Genomic DNA, 20140 nt, shown 5'->3' with positions numbered 1-20140 from the left:
TACAACAAAACTGTGTACTGTGATCAACTGCAGTGGGAAAATTACACTGTACATCATCTACATCTTTACTTTTGTCTATCTTGGACAGCTTGGAACGTTTCTTTTGTTTACTCCTGTCTCATGTTTACTTAATCTTTAACCCTAACCCCCTAGACCCTTTTACTGGGAACTATCCTGAATCCTCCAAAATCCTCCGATTTTCAACATGAAAAAATTGCATTCAGCCAAATCCTCCAACATTTCTTGAAAATGTCATTTGGAGATGTGCCTAACTGCCCAAATCCTTCAAAATCCTCCGGCAATTCTTGTCATTAATGTTGAGGCAGTGAGGATGGTGCTCTTGAGCTGTGCAGTCGATTCAAAAGAAATATCGGGCTGAGTTTGTGCTTAGCTAAGCACAAACAACACAAGGTCTAATCAACAACCTTCACCCGTGGCATCCTTCGAAATCAGCCATGCACTTTTGTCATACACCATGAATCCTCCAATTCCTCCACTTTGCAGAAAAGGATTTTGGAGGATTTGGGAGGGTTAGGGTTAATTAAGGAACATGTACACGTAACTTCAGTGAAAGATAACTACATGCAAATACTGTTTCATTTTCTACTAATACATGTACAAGCAATACACACAATTCTAAAAAAGGCCATTTACACTGGTTCTAAACTCCCTCTGAAATGAATTGTGGGTATAAAAATTAGATGTGTGGACATCGTTGAAGAAGCATTTTACACAAAGGCACCATTAGCATTTTTAGTAAAGTAAACTTGTCAATTTGACAACATTATATCCATGTAGTTTATTAACCCTCCTTTGGTTTTACAGCACAAATGTGCACAAATGCCAACAGTCACTGGTGAGCATGTAGTTTCTATATGGCACTCAAACATGCACAGGTTCAGTGTGTACACAGTAGGTTGCCGCACAAAATGACCCAGGGTCTTTTGTGCAGTCCTCTTCACTGCATTTGGTTTACTGCACAATGATGCACATGAAACAGTGAAGCACAGTTGTTGGGCAGCACAAAAGTGCAATCTGATATTCCTGTGAGGGACTGTTGGTGCAGTGCACAACACAACACAGCTATGCTTCTTTGAGGTGTTTACCAAGTGACCCAAAGAGTGACTTCAGCATAGGAGGGTTAAAGATGCAAAATGAAACAACTTGGCAACTTGGAAAAAAATTTTTAAAATTGTGTATTTCCTTGAGGCCACATCTGGGTGATGTCGATTGGTGGGTGCCATATTGAGGTTCTAAGAGTACTACTGGTTTTAAGTGGCCAAGGGACTTTTTGCGGTCGTGAATAATCCAAGTGTGGTCTCACGGAAGAATTTACCACTATTAAAAGTGTAAAAAAAAAATTTTTGTTTCTTGCTCTGCAGTTGGACTGATGGTGAAGTCCCCAGTCCTCATCTCCTAGCACAATTAGTAAGACATGCATGTACCGCTGTTTTCTTTTTTCTACAAAATTTTTTTTTTGCATTCTTCCCTCCAACTTGAAGACACTTATTTGTTTTTCTTTAGACCATAGACTTTTTTCTCATTCTCCTCTAAAATTTGTATTGAAACATATCTGAGCACAAACTTATAAAAACTGCTCGCCTCAAGTTATGGTCTGAGCTGCCCATGAGGCAACATGGCTGCAAATTTTGGAGCTGTTTAGAGGGGGCAATTTTTGTGAACAAAAATGGGAATTTTCAAAAGTCTAACCACTTGTGGTTTAGTCAAAATGTCCTTTTGAAAAATACTTCATGGTCTAATACCACTTCTTTTAATTTAGAACATGTTTTAGAGGTGTTGACTGTGTTTTGACGGTACAGTGCATGTTGATGGTGCATTGACATGGTTTATGGTAATTCAAATGACTGAATTATGTAGACTACTGGGGTGTACTTGCAAGAAAAATAACTTTGTTCTTGGTTTGAATTTGAACAATTGCTTGTATAAACCCAATCAAAGTATAAAAATTTGCAGAGAGAGTTTCATATGCAGACAACACTTGATGCCCCTGTTCACAAACCTACGAGACTTGTCTGAAACAAGTGATTTCTACATCTAGTTATAGTTATATTTTTATTAATTGTATAGGCCTACGTTTACAGATATGAAATTCTTGTACTTAAAATCTAACTAAATGCTTCAGAATAATCTTAATTAAATTTAACTTTTCAGAGCAACTCATCACTTTCCGACGGCTGTTATCATGGTTATAACATTTTGAGAGAACATTAGTGTTGTCCTAGTAAGATCACAGAACTCTTGTCAAGTTTGCAACACAGATCAATCATCAAAATCAATGCACATTTTAGTAGTTAATGCAAATCCCAGACAGCCAGCTGTCACTATGATGAACCATATGGCCGCCACTGTCGCCACACCCTGGAAAAATTGATAGCATGAACACATCAGGCCTCTTGTACGTCACATGACGTACGTCACACAACCATGCCCGCAAAATTAACATCCTCCTAGTCGTACACTGTACATGTACACGCAGGCCTGGCCTAACATCAATCAACGACCACAATAAATAGCAATAAATGTCCTTATAATATTTATAGCTCAAATGAGAAGCCTACCTTCCTTATTTACGTTCCGCTCGACAAGAAGACTTTGTGTCTGAGTGTCTGAGAGAAATTTCTTCATACACTCGACGCGTGATTTGTCTGCAAGGGCGTTGTCCAACGCTGGCGAGGCCTCGCCATCCTCCAATAACAAGGGCACGATTTTTCGCAAATATTTCACCAGAGACGGTACCTCTGCAACCGCTTGGGTGCTCTGGCTCTCTGTGTCGCTGTTATCAGCCATGTTTTGACAAGAAATTCAAACAAAAATCAAGTCATTATCGGTGTCTGACGCATGTCACGCCAATCAGGAAAGAACAGCAGAGCAGAGCTAATGATGCTGATTGTGAACATAAAATCCATGCAGCGAAGGGAGAAAAACTGTGCACGTGAATATTAAGGTATAGACGTCTTACAAGGCGTAAAAATTATTGATCGTCTGAGAGCACCACTTCAAAATTCGGCGTGACTGTTTATTTCTCTGGATTCTGACCTGGGCTACAGAGCACTGTTTTCTCAGCACTGTCTCATTTGGCATGTTTAAGCCCCAATTAAATCAGCAAGAGTTAAAAATGAGACACTGAGGTTGGACAATGTGGACTTAGGCCGATGCTTAGCTGAAGGTCATCGACACAGCTACAGAGACCTACCACAAACTGGTCTCCTGGAGGCGCTTTTCGTTTATACCGTGCGCACGTCTGCACGTAAACATGAAACTTGGGCATATCCTACCCAAATTCTAGATCAATTCATGTCATAGCTCAGTTTGATGATTTCTGATCAGTCTGTTATGCTGGAGTCGATGTTTTGAGGTAAGCATTTATCAATGTTCACATGCAAATCTTCAGAAAGTAAGCCTATGCTATCCTGCCTGTGACCCGCTAGAATTTAAAAATGCCATTATTGCCAGACTAGGCTTACCCCTGACACCTAGAACTGTGGGGTCCAACGTCCGCTCCATCCTACCCCAAAAATTGCGGGGTCCGATGTCCGCTCCTCTCCCACGTGGGAGAGGAGTGGACGTTGGACCCCACAGTTCTGGGGGGTATTTCCGGACAGCATTTGATTTTAATCTCAGAATGCATCTGATGATGTTGGACACTTGACAATGACCATGATGACACGGTTGACATGGTTGATGACAATCGCCATGCATCTTTCAACATGAATCATGATTAATTTAACATGAAAATTAACATGTTCAAATTATAGTTGGTCCTAGTAATTGTCATGATTGTTTAAGATATAATATATCTGATTAATTTGCAATTATGGTTGGCCTAATAGTGGGGATTGTAAATTTGGGGACCCAGTTCATATTATAGAAAGGAGAGTTACATTTTAACTTTTGAAGTGACCTTGGTAGATGACTGTGACATCATGCTCAATAACTGTAGGGCTAATGTTATCAAAAAAGGGTAGGGTTTTGAGTTTTGAGGGAAATTTTGAGGGGAAACTGTGAGAGTTTCGCTCAATTGTAGAATACCTTGCCATCCTGCATGATCAACCTCATAGCCAGGTACAGGCCAAAGTGTCACGTGCTTCTCAAGGGTTTTCACCTTGTACCCACGTAACGTCATTCCAGTCATTTTAGAGTGGCAGGGTATTGTGCAATTACTCCGAGTGTTTTAACAAGTGACACACGGTGAATTCAAATTTGCATGGTTTGTTTATCAGTAAAAAAGTTACATTTTCTCACAATTTACAATTTGACATTTCTAACAAATAGGGTCAGCATATTAGACAGAGAGTTACTTTTCTTTTTTTTGGGGGGGGGGGAACTGACTAGTTTTGCAAGATTAAAATGTCAAAAAACTGGGGGGTCCCCAAGTATACAATCCCCCTAGTTGTTGGGTGTAATTGGTCGATATGGTCGATTTGCGTGATTGCTCAATCTTTGTAAGATCTGTCACAAAAATTGCAATGATCATCATTTCATAAATTGCTGATCCACCATCAGGATGATCCAACAGTTGCCTTTTCTGTTTAATTTGACAAAGTGGGAGATTGTTTTTGAAAAGGAAGGAAAGATTGTAAAGTTGGAAATCCCATTTCAGGATTGATCAGTTAATCTTGATGGTACCCATCCAGTGTGATATCACCCAACATCATTCATGCTACAGGATTTAGCATCAACAAGCATCAACACACACAAGCAGGATCAACAAAGCATCAACAACTTGAAAGTACCTTCTACAGATTTAATAGTTTTTAAGAGGGTCTGACATCTGCCACTGTGGAAAAGATTCATGCAGGAAAAACGTACAGTTTTCATGATGTATGGGGGCTGCCATCTGTCTTTTCTCTGCCGTCTATACAAAAACAAGATGACAGCCGGTTTGACTGCCTGAATAGGCCCGACCAGAACTGACTTTTACATTCAAATTTCCATTTTAGATAAATAGTGATTCACTGAATATGATATTCAGAAGCCTAATTAATAGTGTAAATCGTGCACACTTTTGGCATAAATAATGCTTGCATAACTTTTTGATGCTTATTGATGCTAAATAGTACATGTATGACCCCCCATAAATATCACATTGAAACTGGTGTGGGCGTGGTTTAAACTGAAGTGGCGTCACACTTACGAACCGGATACTTGACGTACTGTGTGGACTCCGCGGGCACGTGCGACGAAGTTCAACACAGAGAGCCTCGGTTTGGATGGAGATATGCGCAGACGGCGCTTATGTGAAATCCCTCTATTCAACAACGTGCAACATTAACATTTGATAATGCCCGCCTTGAAGTGATAATGCCCACTGTGTAAATGACACGCTGGCACCTGGATACAAGATAGTTTAATTGACTCTGATTGGTCAAAGGTTGTGTGCACACAGCTCCACACGCGCACCAAGCCCCTATAAAGAGATTCTTTTGGACAACTTAAGCAAGGAATGTATTATAAAATGGACGGGGTGTTCTTGAAAATGAGAGTAAAATTCTAGAACAAAATCTTTGGAAAACCATCATATACAGGTATTGACCTCTTTTAACTCTCTGACTAAAAAGGTATTTATGAATGGGAATAAATATGTGCTTGGCCAGTCTTAAACACCTAAGTTCACACCCATGCCCTTGCGCACCACTTAGTTGAGATTAAGTGCATGTGCACTTGATCAATTTACTGTGGATTGTGAAGCAAACGCCTTTGGACACCCATTCCAACACTTCTTTCCACAGGTGGAGACCATAATTTATTTTAAAAAAATACAAACAAATAATGTTCAAGGAGAAAATTTGATTACTAAAAATTGATTAGACAACATTAGACCACCGTATTATATGAACCCAGTTGCTCAAAATTTGAAACAAATTCTGAAAAGTGATTTTAAAATAATAAATCCGACCAGATTTGAAAGAAAATATGTTCACGGTCGTTCCCATCTTCACACTATTTTTCCAAAACAAACAAAATAAAGTGCCATGTGTATTAAGACTAGTAGTACTTTCAAGTTATTGTGGCTTGAATATTTTGCATGAGAATCATTTATAATCGGTATTAGTGCATGTATACATATGTGCATTGATGGAGTGCATGTACATGTAAAACTGAACACACATAAATTATGGCCGTCTATTTATGTACAGAGAGATTGAAGTTGATAAAACTAACGAAGAACGTTTCACAATAGCCGAAACATAACATGGTATCCTCCTTCAAACACTCTTTTAATTACCACGATATGCAGCATGTATGGAAAACTGGAGAACAATTCAAAAATTTGATTTTGAAATACCATTTTGTACTTCCGGAAATGTAACATACAGAGACATCTTTCACCCCATTTTCTCCAAAATGTCACTTATGATTAACAAGAAACACACCACAAAATGAAATCTGAAGTCTGATTATATTTCTCTGGTATATATTTTTACTTCTATGATGGTTTCCTTCAAAGCCTGTTCAGTATCTAGATAATGTATGCATGATCTGCCATGCTGGGGCCTAGTCAACACATTGACCTCATGTAAACTCAGTGTTAAATGTGGCAAAATGTGATCTCCTTAGAAAATCATTGATCATTCGGCCATGATTATGTACATATCTTGGGCATGATCACTTAATCTGTGCATAATCAGTTGATCTGAATGCATGATTTGATGATAATCAGCCATCAGCCACTTGCCATTTGTTTCTAATAAATGGTTGGGAAAGACTGTTTCAAGAAAGGGAAGTAAAGTCAGAGATTTCATACAAATCAGCTGATAGCATAATGCAGTTGTACTGATCAACTAATCATGCCCACACCAACGCACATATATACATGTACATGCATATAAATTTCATGATTGCCCATTGTCAGGATTCATTGCTTGTAAAACAGCAGCTACAGCTACAAACGTCTAGTCAGGATGATGGAGGCAGAGATTATCCCTCATGGTTCATCGTATAAAATAAACAGGTCTGCAACAAATGAAGGAGTTACAGCAACACAGACTTTTACTCCAAGGCAGTATCAGGTAAGTGTGATCTCATCTAGGCTTTTTTCTCAAGCCATTCAAACGATCCTCCCAGAAACTAAAACAATTGTTTAAGAAATAAAAGCGGTGTTTTTCTTGCTCTACTGAGTCTTGAAGCTGTTCCTAACAGGACCTGAACATTGCATAGATGAATCTCATGCTTTCCAGGCGGAACTACTCGGTATCTCAAGTTTTTCATATGCAGGTCCTCATCTTTGGAGTGAACTACAGTACTATATTCATTCTATCCCTTCAGTCTCTGAGTTCAAAGTTGCCTTGAAAACTCACTTCTTTGTTAACTGCTATTGAATTTCTTATCAGTTTATGTTTTGGTTTTCCTGATTGTACTGCACCATGAGTGTCTCTTTGGGTTCAAACCGGTGCATTATAAATATCCATTTTTATTTTTATTTTGTTAAATATTCAAAGTAGTTTAGCTGAATAGGCCTTCGTAACTAGTTTTAATCAAATCAAAAATGACTCGAAAGTTTGAAGGTATTTGGGGTGCAGGTATGTTATGGGAAGGATGGTGAAATGTTTGAAACCTTCCCCAGGTGTAGTTTCTAAATTAGTAATATTAGAATCATTACCCCATGCAGACCTCAGTGAATTTATGATACACAGCTTTTAAAATTAATCTTTTATCCTCCTTTCGACATTTAAAATTTGAAAATGTTTTGAAAGACAAAATTTAAATAGCAGCATATGAGTGACTGTCAAATTGTTGCATGTTTGTATGCTGTCATCACATAGACTGGAAATGTAGTGTCCCCGAATTTTCAAGGGCAGTGATTTGATAAGGCTACGAGGAACCCTAATGCTGCAGGTAGCTCGAAAAAAGCTGAGGAAAAGACAAGTGACAGACTTGGAAAAGGTGGAGGTTGTGAAGAACTAAGAACTCATTTCCTGTGACTTTACAGCAGCATCAACTATTCATTTTTGGTTTGTTTGCTTTTTGGTATGTTCCTTGTATTTGCATACCAGAACATAATCTGCTTCAAATAATGATGTCGCTTAATTGACAAATAGAAATGTGACTTGGTGAATTCAAGCAAAAATACACCCCAAGGTTGGAAAATAAAGAAATAAGAAGCAAAATGCTTTACTTAAACTGACTTTTGTCCACTTTTATTCTGCACCATTCTGATTTTCTTCACAGTACCCTGTTTTCAAGAAATGTTATCATTCACTGCACTCAGGGGTCATGTATTTGCCCCTCATGTCGGCTTAGGGAGGGGATGCTGTGCACACTTTTCAAAAATATTAAACTGCTGATAATATTTTTAGCAAAAAATCTTCACCTTTATCCTTTTCAGTTTTTATGCATGAGGGTTCCCCAAAATAATATTTTCAATTTGCTTTTGAAAGCTGCTGAAAAAAATAGAGGGCCTGTATGAAATTTGTTGTCCAGCATGTCAAGCACAAAAGATGCATTGTATTGATACATTCGTTGGGAACAAGTAATCTTGAAGGGATCATACAATTTTCTTCATGATTACATGTCATGTTTGTCAGGGCAGCCAGCAGACAATTGGCCGTCATCATTTTCTTCCACGTTTTTGGGAGATTAGAGGTCAGATGAAGGTTGTAAATGAGAAAGGCAAAAATGGATGATCCCCTCTCTGATAAGTACATTAAACAATACCAGTGACCGCTGCTACGATTGAGCTGTCAAATGCCTTCACAAAAATCTATTTTTTAGAGGGAGGTTAATTATTTTAATGCAGCACGGATGCTAATGTAATTATCGAAGTTTTTTCCTGTTGCAAACCTTCACCTCCTTTTGTTTATTTGGTATTTTTTCCCCTGTGAAATACTGGAGTAAGGTGTCTGTTTGCCTTTTGTTGTTGTCAAAGCTCAATGCCAAAAAAAGTTAATGAGTATTTTCGTAACAGATATTAACAGCCACCATATTGCCATGGTGGAAGATCCTAAACACGTCAGTCAATATTCATTTCATTTGGTTGGATGAATCAATCATGGACGCATACTCGTGTGTCCTAAGGCTTGCTCTATGGTACAATCGATCATCTAGGGGTGATATTTCTCAGCTTTTTAGTTGATTTCAGCTTTTTTGTTTTGGATTTCAGCTTTTTTCCCCTCACTGTCTGTGTATGAAAGTGTTGGAGATTTTTACACTTAAGCTTATGTCTTTTTCAGCTATTTTTATCATTGGTCAACCTCACCCCAGATAATAGATACACATGGATTTGTTGAGTGGGTCCGTGTACGTTCATTTGTTTTTCGATTTAAAAAACGAAAAATGAAAATCGTTCTTTAATTTAAAAACGGGACATTGAAAACGGAGAAACAAGTCGTTTCTCTTCTTTCATTTAAAAATGGAAGACGACAATCACGTTCTGTTTTCGTTTTTCAACGTGAAAACGAATAACATCGTAATACATTGATCTACTATTTTGAAGAATGAAAAACAGCCTTTGTAAAGTAAGGGACATTGTAGTAACCCACCAAATCAATCATGATTGAAGTGAAGAAATACGAGGGATCCGTTCCTAATTTCTCGTATTTTCAAGGCAACTTTTCTTTTGAGAAGTACTCAGAGACGGCCGTGACGCCTTCTCGACATTACGTGTGCAGTCAAACGAAACTTGGGATTAAACTACAATTGTAAACAAGATTACTTTCGTTTTTCGTTTTTAACATGTAAAACATGAAACGACTTCTTCGTATTTTTTCCTCATTTTTCGTTGTCAAATTGAAAAACAGAAAACGACTTATTTTTGTTTTGGGTTTTCGTTTTTATCGAAGAATGGAGAACGACTTGCTTTTTGGTTGTTTGATATTCGTTTTCAAATCGAAAAACGAATGAACGAAACGTACACGGACTTGAGTGCCCTTCTGATTCGATTTGATTTGATTTATTCTCCTTTCCATATACAATGAAATAATAAAAAGAACAAATCTATATGCACTAATAAGTAGATATCAATAAAAAATGAATATACAATGAAATTAAGATGTCAAGACTACGGCTGCATAATACAAAACAAAAAACATTGTGGAAAGAGCTGGGATGACGCAACTTGTAAAAACTTATTTTCATTGCGGCCCAAACATTCCCTATCTCATCTCATCCCTATCTTATCAGACGGGATTATTACTGGTGAAATTTGAAGTCACACAGTTAATGAGTGGGGGATTATGATTCGACTTTATTTTATACAAATCACATAGGCTACGTGCTTTATCCGAAGGGCGCGCGCAGTCAGCATGACTACTGAGAACAGTGGATGTGACAAATCACGCTGGCCGATAGCGCCCACATATGCACGCAGCTGGCAGCACGTGCAGGAAATGTGAAAAGGTTTTATTATGAAATTCATTAGTCTATGTAATTAACGCATTTTTACAGAGCAACGCGCTCTGATGACTGGTGCACGCTGCGCGTGATTAATGTGACAGTTATTTGTCAGCCTCGAGAGAAGTCTAGTCTTCACTCCACATATTTGCGCCTGCGCAGTTGGGGAGTAGTCGTTTGACGATTTCATTTCGTGCACAGTCCATGGACAGTAATAATTTTACAAATTTTAAATGAAAAATCTAAATTCAAAGGAAGAAAAACAATCCTAATAACAATACATAACCATATTCGAACATTCAATTTATGCTTATACGTTACCAAAATGTACAATTATTCATTTAGAATAAAAATCCCGAGGAAAGCGGCCGCGTTGGTGGTATAGAGGTTAGAATAGTTGCCTTCCAAGCAATTGACCCGGGTTCGATTCCCGGCCAACGCAAGGTTTTTTTGGGGGGCATGTTTGAATTTCTGAGATATACGAATGGGGGTTGCTGTGGATCTTTGTTACTTTTTCTTTAAATTCCCTTTTTTTCCTTTGAATTGCTGAGGTAAATGAGCCTGTCGTTTCTTTTTCTTTGGCATCTATTTTTCTTCATTTTCTTCACTTTGGCCTTATCTTGAATTCATAATTGCATTAATAATTTATGCATGTTTCCTAAAGGGACTACATTAAGCTTTTTGTCTTACTTAGTTCTTTGATTATAGTATAGTGTAGATTCTTTAGGGGGGTGTACAGAAATAAAACTTTGAAGTTCTCTGTTGATTGAAGTTCCCCTTCTGGAGAAAATGAGGAATCATCCGTTAGATGTATTATGATACCAAAATGGCATTTGTTAGAGTTTCATTGAAGCATAGTATTTCCCCCAAAAATGCCTGTTCTTATCTCATAAGTTACAAACTTTCCAAATATTGATACAAGAAACAGCCCAAGTATATGCATCTACATTTCATAATTATTTTGAGTGTTTATTTCTGATCATAAGTGCATTATTATGAGCCTTATAAAAACAAACAATTAACCCAATATAAAGACAGTGTTAATCAGCTTTTGTGTTTTATGTAGTTGCGTAAATTGTTTTCCAGGAAATGCTATGGATAAAGAAAAACTTGTATGTCATTTGCTATCCACAGTTTTACTTTTAGCTCAAACATCAATTTCCTGTAAATGAAAATGCATTCCCCATTTTGAAGAAAACTTAAAATTTGTTATTATTGTTTGACCATTGCAACGAACCCCTGAAAGGAAGTTAGTGTTAGCACTGAAAGTGTACTCAAAGATAAAGAAAAATAAATTAGATTAATTTGATAATGATCTATTACACGCATCCAATATAAAGTGACATTAACATTACATAACATTAGAAATTATAAAATATTTGTCAGCAGTTTTCAGTATGGACTTACTGGAGCCTTGTTTCAGCCTCGTGTATTTTAGCCTTCTATCAGTTAAAACCAGTTCCATTTGTGATTGTGATTCCCATTTTCCACTGCAGTCTCGATGCATTGCTGAGAAAGAAAACCTCTCAATCTAAAATAAACCATTTTGTCTGCCCTTAAATGCTGTATAATTATCCAAGTTTCCTAAATACAGAAATTGAGCTTTTATAGCCTGTCAATATACACTGCAGCTACCACAAGGATCTTGATTCATCTCGTATTTGTAACCCCTGGCCGCCATCTTTTCATGCTTTCTGATTGGTATGATCCCAAAGGTAGCCTACACATATCAGTGCAAGCTTTAAGGCATAAAATTGTCAGGCCATTGTTGTGGTGGTCAACACATTGTTAAGGCCCTTGCTGCAAAGCATGGTCTGTTTAAGACTTGGGCAGTTAGAAACAAAAAGTACACAAATACTTTACTTCAATTGAGACAATAATGCAAAGATGACAATATTCATTTATATAATATATTAATTTATTGTGCAATAAAATTTAATACTTTACAGAAGATATTGAAAGTATGTGAGGTTACTGTTGCATGTCAATAATAAGATATTAAAATAATAATAAATGTTTCAACGGGAAACAAAAAAACATGAGGTGAAATCTTGACCATTCTATTTTGTGAGGCAAAACCAAGTGTCCTTGAAAGGCCAAACGTCAGGCAGTGGTTTTATTCTGCAACAGTGCAAACAAATGCAGGCAATACATTTCTTCGTAACTGACATACGGATCCATGTCATTTGAAACTTTTTCAGAAAATACAAGAAGTAGACGCTGTTCCTCATCCATCAACATCCTAAAAAACTAAAAGCTAAAAACTCAAAACAAAAAGCCGATTATTTTAAAAACCACAAAAATGGAAAACCTCAAAAACTTCAATAAGTCCATTTAGATAAAACCTTTACCATTACGACACGACCGACCGGGCCTTATTTGAGAAACAGCTTGGGAATGATTATTTTGGGACTGACATATCATTATGCATAAATCAATGCAATCATTGAATGGCATCAAGCCATATTGCCTCATAGCTCATACTGCTTCTGTACAGTGTACTTGAGAAGCTGTCTCTCAACAGTTCCACAGCATTATCCATTACATCAAAGCCCAGTCCTTGGATGGCAGTGTCCCTGATTTGTGTAAGAGAGCAAGGCCTGAAAATAACTGTCCATCAACAGGTGGCTATCCATCCTTGATAAGGAAGGTGATCAGGAACTGGAGCTCTAAATTCTTTCTTTGTGGTGTTGGAGCCCAAGAAGAATCCAGGGCCCCTAAATCCTGTGTAACATTTTTTGTCAGTTGATGAAGACTAAGAATGTAAGCTGGAAAATCAGAAAATAGATAAATCCTGTGAGAAAATGCAACACACAGAAGGCTGTGACATAACCAGAGGGGGCAGTGGACCACCCCCACTCAGAACCCTGAGGGCAGACTGGCAATTGGGCACTGGTATGGAGAACAGAACATTCCAGGGTAGGCTGCCTCTGTTGAATAAAATATGGGCCGCTGGGCTTGATAAATTTACTGTTGAAAAAAGTTATCTTGGAAAATTTCTTCCTCCATTCCCCTGAAATATCAAAAGTTTTCCTCTGACACCTCATTATAATTAGTGAGCAGTGGTTGCCTGTGCTGTTTTAATTAAGACCCAGTCTGCAACTGCAAAACCCTCCCCCTTGCCCTAAGTGAGATTTCGAAAATGATAAAACGGATCACCCAGCCTACAGCCCCCCATCTTGGTAAACAAATAAAAGGTTTGCATACAAGTTATCATCTAGCTATGATATCATGAGATGCAAGATGTCAGGATTTAGTTCACTGTTGTTACTAGTACTTCAGGAATGAGATGCACTTGCCATTAATTGTGAAAAACCAATCAGACTTGATAATAGCTGGGACCTGTCAACTACAAGGTCATACAGTAGTATCTTACTTTGCAGACCTGATCAGGAAAGAGTTCCATACACGGATATATTGTGCACAAATCGAGGTAAATGCTTTAGTATTGTCCTTACTAAATTTGGCTTTAAGGACGTTATCACTTCTGATAGCTAGTAAACCACAAGGGAAGATTAATGAGGTGTGGATATGGAACTCTTACCCTTGATTAGTTGAGCATACAAATATAGTCTATAGGAAACATTTGCTCAATTTCACGTTACAGGCGTGTACACCACGAACATGACGAAATAATCTGCCTTTCCTTTCATGGAGTGGATGATGACATTTCCACTCAAACTCACATCAGACTTTCCGCATTTGCAGATGGCTTTGTATATGTTTTGTAAACTGACGAAGACGCTCTATATGTTTCTTGAGGATTTGACTAGTAGGAGCGATAAACCTACCAAACTCCGGCTGCATTCGATAGCTTTGCATGCAGTGCTCATCAACTTAAAATCGCATTGCGAGCCTGCAAGCCACACTATAACCGCACTGATAGCGCCCCCTTTTGATACTGAGTACAGGTGATTGTGTCTGTAGTGCAACCTGAGTGGGCAGCAACCTGGCAGTACACACCTCCAACACCTATTGATATATTTACACCAAAGGTTTTATGTGAAGTCTGCAAAAAGTAGGTTTTTGCTAGGTTATAAAAACAATCTACTCCAAAATGCGAATTAAAGGGAAGCAATTGGGTTCAGAAATGTCTAAATTAGGGTGATCTCAAATTGAAGATGTTTTCATTTTTGTTGACCATTAGAAAACAAAAGCGGGAAGAGCTGACAAATATTTTACTTTTTTATTATTGTAGATGTATATCTAAACCATATTTTAGCCAAGTTTGGTTTCCGTCAGCCCTGCACTAATTAAGTTATGGTCTGACACGTAAATGACTCTTTTTTCCAAAGAGCTGATACATGTTTTTCTAATGCCTAGATATCTGCAGTGAATTATTGCACATCAACGATTTTTATTTCATCATATAGAGGAGAATGATCTCTTTCTTTTGACGTATAATTTGATAATAAGCGATACAATTTAAGGGTACAAATGTGGCTGTAATTATACACTAAATAACTCCCCAGAACTGTACCCTTTTTGCTGAGGATTACTGGTGCCCTGAAATCGGCCACTGTGGTATTATAGATCGAGTTACCCCACCTGGTGATATCGTGCCGGGTGGGGATCAAATAGTCAAGATTTGAACTCAAAGTGCTGACCCCCCATGCCTTGTCGAATTTTTAAGATCTTGCATGGTCTTTTTGTGAACTAAAACTTAACAAATGAAGGTTTTTGTTCCGTATTTTGTTTATTTCTGCTCGTTCTTCTTATAATTTGTATATGATTTTTATCCACGCTAAGGTTGAATTGCTAGATGCTGCATTGGATCACAACTCAGTTATCTGTCTTCAGACGGATACCAGCAAAACATTCATTGCTGTGATGTTGATGAAGGAGCTGTCAAAGGCCCTACGCTTGCCCTTGCAGGAAGGCGGCAAGAGAATGATGTATCTTGTGAACGATGGTAGGAACTAAAATTTTTCTTGTCTCACATGATAAGAGTATCAGAAATCAATTTTTGTTGTCAGAGTGAGGATTGGGTTGATCTTATAGTTTATGTCATTTCATATGTTCCTTCATATTTTCAGACTTTACCAACTTTTTCTTGAATATGTACCATTGAAATTGAAAAAAAAATCACAAATGCAGTCACATGTGTAAATAAACTTATCAAATAGTGGCTGTTGGTTCAACAAGGTTATCTTTATGTAATTTTCTCTGAACATATTGAACCGATTTCAAACTAGGAAAAGGTTTATTTGAAACAGTTGGAGAAAACTTTTGATCTTAGCAATGTAGATTTTGTGATGCGTCCATGGGGGTAAGTTCGAATAAATGTTTATAGTATCAGCTGTGTAAAATGTGAAAGACTAAATAAAAAATGGGAGAAAAACTTGTGCAGTTTTAAAGTGGGTATTGAGTTGGGCTGGTATTGGGATCTCACCTTTGCCTGTATAACCTGGGTGTGCATTTCACCAAAATTGACACCTGGATAGGTTTGTGTTTCCCCCTTGGTTCCAGTGGTTTTCTTGGAGTACTAGTTTTCCTGTCACCACTGAAACAACTTTGCCCAGTTGACAATTTTTGTTAGAAAGAAAGTATGAAAAATATGACAAATAAAAAATGATAACAATAAATACAACAATTAAAGAAGTTAAACCTTAACAATCCCTTATAATCATTGCTGTCTATGCAGTGAGCACTGTTCTGCAACAAGCTAGTGTCATCCGGGAACACACCGATCTATCTATTGGGGAATTTATAAGTTGTTCGTCTGTTGATGATCACTTCAGTGTGGCAGAGTGGAAACAAAAGTTTGTCCTGTGCCAAGTAATCATCACAACAGCCAAGGTATTCTTAAAAGTACTTGAAGCCAGATTGGTATGTCCTTCTCAGCTCAATTTGTTGATATTTGATGAGTGCCACCTTGCCACTGACAAACACCCTTATTGTGAGATAACGAGGACTCTTAGCGAACGGAGTGATTTGTCTTGCCTTCCTCGTATCATGGGGATGACTGCCTCCATTCTTCACAGCAAATGTGAGCCGGAGACTTTGGAAAAGAAACTCAAAGCGCTTGAGCAAACTCTGAAGAGTGTTGTGGAGACATACTCCAGCGGCTGCCTTACTAGGTTTTGTGCTAAACCCAAAGAAGCAATTGTCGCCTGTAAGGTGGAAGAAGGGTTCAAGAATATAAGCAAGCTGGTGCATAATGTTTTAAATGAATCGTTAGTCTTCATGCAAGAGTGCAGTGTGCAATATAATGCAGTAGAAGGTGATCCTTTGATGCCTGTGGAGCGGGCAATCAGAGAATGCCTCATGACCTTTGAAGCCATAGGTCCATTAGGATTAAGGATAATGGTTCCAATGCTGTTGAAGAAGCTTCAGAGAATTGAAAAGCGTGCATCAAATTCCCTGAGTAAGCTCATACTCCATTACGGTTGTACTCAGCTCCGCTTGGCAAGAAAGATTTGTGAAAGTTCCATCGTGGAACTAGAGGATCCACTTGATTTGAGACTGACAACTCCAAAGGTACGTCGCCTTCTTGAAGTACTGAAAGAATTTCAACCAAGTGAGGAATCAGAGGCTGGCTTTGAAATCCAGGAAACTGTGAGGCGTCCTAACAGAACATTAGGGGGTGGAATTTTGCATAAAATGCATAATGAGAGGTTGACGAGTAACAGACTACATCCCGTATACAGCTATGACGAAGATGAGGAGAGCAATTCAGACGATGAAGACAATGACAAGGAAGAAAATACCGATGCACAGGGTGAAACCAACATGTATGGCATTGTCCTTGTGAATCGCCATTTCCTAGCATTAGTCCTGGACAAATTGGTGCACAAACTACAAAGGAAGGATCCTGTATTGGCATTCATCAACAGCAGCTGCATTGTTGGTCATCACCAGGGAGGTGTAGAGGTGTTGGGTGTGACAAAGGAACAGCAGTTTAAGAAACAAGAGGAAATCTTAAGGAGGTTCCGACGGCATGAGATAAATTTGCTGTTTGCTACAAGTGCACTTGAGGAAGGTAAGACTCTAGAGAAGTACACTATGAAGCCAGTTAGGTTTCACCGTATTCTGCATACCCATGTTTATTCCTTTGTAAGGATGTTTGTGGCAAAATGACAATTTCTTGCATTCATTAAGTACATTGAAGAATGACAGTCAGTGTGTTTTACACGTATGTAAATTTGGACAATTTCTGTGATAATTTACCTTACATTCTGCATACATGTACTTTAAAATGCATGCACATGATGAGAGAGTTCCATATTTTTAAAAGTTACAATGTTACTAAAGCCTATTGTTCTGCGCTATGTGTTCTTTCTTTGGTGATTCTTTTAATCTTTCATGTTTACCAGGTGTCGATGTTCCCAGGTGTAACTTGGTGATTCGCTTTGATGTTCCTGATCACTATCGGTCCTATGTCCTTTCCAAGGGGCGTGCTCGGGCACCCAACTCACATTACATTATGTTGGTTGAAGAAGCAAATCTGGAGCCATTCACTAGGGAGCTTGGTAACTTTCAGGAAATTGATAAGGTGAGACCTTGCTCTCAGCTGAAACCATAACAGTTTTGTCAAAAAGAAAAAGAAATCAGAATAGTAGGTTATACATTGCTCACTTGAAAGTGTGTGGCATTTTCTTGAACAAAAAAAGGGAAAAAATATGCGATACATGTATTTCTTGAAGAGTGCTTAGGAACTGACCGTGGTATAAAGCCTTTGACACTTACCTCAGTATCTCCCAGCTACAGATTCAAAATCTGAAATCCACTGTTTGCAACCTATAAATTATGCAGTCATCTGTTACTACAAGGATTTAGATTCTGTATGTACCCATGCATGTGAACATCAGTTCTCTAGCTATCTAGCAGTCAATGTTTCAGGTTGGTGCAGTGGTTTTTTACACACCTCTGTGGTCTGAGATTGATTTCCCGGTCTTTCCACATGTGCAGTAAATGTACTCATTCAAAAAGTTTGAACTAAATTTCAAATATTATTCCAATTTGTCTTTATTATTCAGTATTCATTATTCCAATATTTTTATTCAATTATTTTGGAATAAAGCTGGAGTATACAGACATTTGATGGTAAAAGCACAAAGGTAATATTCAGGGTTGGGAGAATTCAGCTTCTTAAGCTGATTTAAGCTTTTTTGTTTAGATGTTGACCCAGAATTTCAGCTTTTTTTTACACCTGGTCTGTACAAAAGTATGGGAACTTTTCACATTTCAGCTTTTTGCTAGCTTTTTTCAGCTGTAATTTTAAGTGGCCACTCACACCTCTGAATATTACAAACTAAATGTAAGACTTCAGACACTCCCAGCTTTGTAAAATTTATGTTTTAAGGAGAAAAGTACGTGGACAGTACTCAGCTGAGTGCTTTTCGAGTAATTTTGTCCCCAAAACATATTTCTTTTATTAAACAATGATAGTCTGAGGTCATCAAATTACTATGTAATCTTACCTTTGTGCATGTACCATCAAATGCCCATGTTCTTTGGTTTTGTTTCCTCCTAACTAGTTAAATATTTGGCAGAGAACTGCTGTAGGTACTTGGAAAGTTCTTGAATAAAACACTGTTTGAAATGTGCCTTCACTTTGGTCTTATCCCTTGCACTTGCAGTTCTTGTATAGTTTGCACACAAGTGGTTTCCCAGGGCAATGACATTATAGTGTTATTTTAAACTCCAGATCCTACAAAGGAAATGTCACCATAGAGAGCAGCAGTGTTGGGATGAAACAGATCTCCAGGAGGCAGATTCTCTTTGTGCTCCATACAGACCAAACAAGGCAGAAGATGCTGGCATGGTAACCATGACAACAGCCATCTCACTTGTCAATAGGTTGGTCACTGGCAAGCAAAGAATTTGGATGATTACATTCAGTTTAACTAACACTATGTGAGTGGACGGAAGAAAAGTGCAATTGGGCCTGGACTTGCACTTTGCTAGGGATTTTGATATGTAATAGTGAAGTTATACAGATCTGACTTTGAACCGTTTCAATTTATCACAGATATTGTTCTAAGCTTCCTAGTGACACCTTCACTCATCTCTCTCCTAAGTGCCACACAGCCCCCATGCACACTGGTACAGGCCCTGTAATGTACCAATCACAGATATTCCTACCGATCAACTCACCTATTCGGGATCCCATCCAGGTGAGGTTAGGGAGGTTAGCTGTATTTTGTTTCTGCCCCATGAAAATTAAGTCACTCCAATTTCTAACCTGAATATTTTGTGTTACACTAACTTCTCAAGTAGTTAAAAAGGACAGGTGAACTGTTGTTCCTTGTTCAGAACAAATTCATGGTTTCTTCCAAGTGTTTACTTTGCCAAAATTCTGGAAATAGTGTGAGGGGTCATAAAAATGAATTCAAGCACTCTAAGTTCAAATAGTTGAATTGTCAGCCTCATGCATTATATGTCCACTTTTATTTAGCGGTCCAATTTCAAACGAGTTATTCCCCATCTTTTTACTCAATTGTATAATCACTGTACAACTATACACGTCTAGGGCCCTCCAATGCCAAAGAGGAAGTTAGCTGAAATGGCTGCTGCGCTAAAGACATGTGAAACACTTCACAAAGCTGGTAAGCTTCAAGTTCAATATGTTGAAAGTTGAAATTAGTTTAATATGTGGCATTCACCTGAGAATGGACATGTAATGTGAGATATTGCACAAGTTTTTTCTCAAAGTGTGAGTTAATGTGAATTAACAATCCATGTGAAAAGTGAATTTTTACATGGATGGAACCCATCACCAAAAGTAGCCTTTAATTTAAAACAACCATTTGCTCCATGTTGAATGGAAGCTAACACAGGTCATAAC

The 20140-nt window shown here is 38.0% G+C and overlaps 2 protein-coding genes and 1 non-coding gene across 7 annotated transcripts in view; 2 read left to right on the top strand and 1 right to left on the bottom strand.

Moving 5' to 3' along the window:
• The window catches only part of dync1h1 (dynein cytoplasmic 1 heavy chain 1), a 76048-nt gene extending 73142 nt beyond the window's left edge, over positions 1 to 2906 (bottom strand). Inside the window, exon 1 of one of the 2 annotated variants that reach the window (XM_087141705.1) lies at positions 2580 to 2906. In XM_087141705.1, coding sequence (XP_086997831.1) covers positions 2580 to 2808 — 229 coding nt within the window. In that variant the 5' untranslated portion in view covers positions 2809 to 2906. The remainder of the gene's footprint in view (positions 1 to 2579) is intronic. The other variant, XM_087141708.1, reaches the window with a different exon arrangement.
• Positions 2907 to 3032: 126 nt separating this feature from the next.
• The window catches only part of dicer1 (dicer 1, ribonuclease III), a 26916-nt gene continuing 9808 nt past the window's right edge, over positions 3033 to 20140 (top strand). The window contains exons 1-8 of one of the 4 annotated variants that reach the window (XM_087141733.1): positions 3033 to 3376; positions 6875 to 7031; positions 15100 to 15262; positions 15995 to 17332; positions 17667 to 17845; positions 19001 to 19152; positions 19325 to 19469; positions 19826 to 19901. In XM_087141733.1, the coding sequence (XP_086997859.1) occupies positions 6924 to 7031; positions 15100 to 15262; positions 15995 to 17332; positions 17667 to 17845; positions 19001 to 19152; positions 19325 to 19469; positions 19826 to 19901 (2161 nt within the window). In that variant the 5' untranslated portion in view covers positions 3033 to 3376; positions 6875 to 6923. The remainder of the gene's footprint in view (positions 3377 to 6874; positions 7032 to 15099; positions 15263 to 15994; positions 17333 to 17666; positions 17846 to 19000; positions 19153 to 19324; positions 19470 to 19825; positions 19902 to 20140) is intronic. The other 3 variants (XM_087141729.1, XM_087141719.1, XM_022241000.2) reach the window with 3 other exon arrangements.
• Trnag-ucc (transfer RNA glycine (anticodon UCC)) lies at positions 10721 to 10792 on the top strand. The gene has a single exon. It is a non-coding gene; the product is annotated as a tRNA-Gly (tRNA).

Source organism: Acanthaster planci, linkage group LG01, assembly GCF_054643075.1.
Source record: "Acanthaster planci isolate LZ-2023a linkage group LG01, COTS_SCS, whole genome shotgun sequence".
Lineage (NCBI taxonomy): Eukaryota > Metazoa > Echinodermata > Asteroidea > Valvatida > Acanthasteridae > Acanthaster > Acanthaster planci.
Note: the sequence above shows the minus strand (reverse complement) of the source record. Positions and strands in the feature narration are given on the sequence as shown.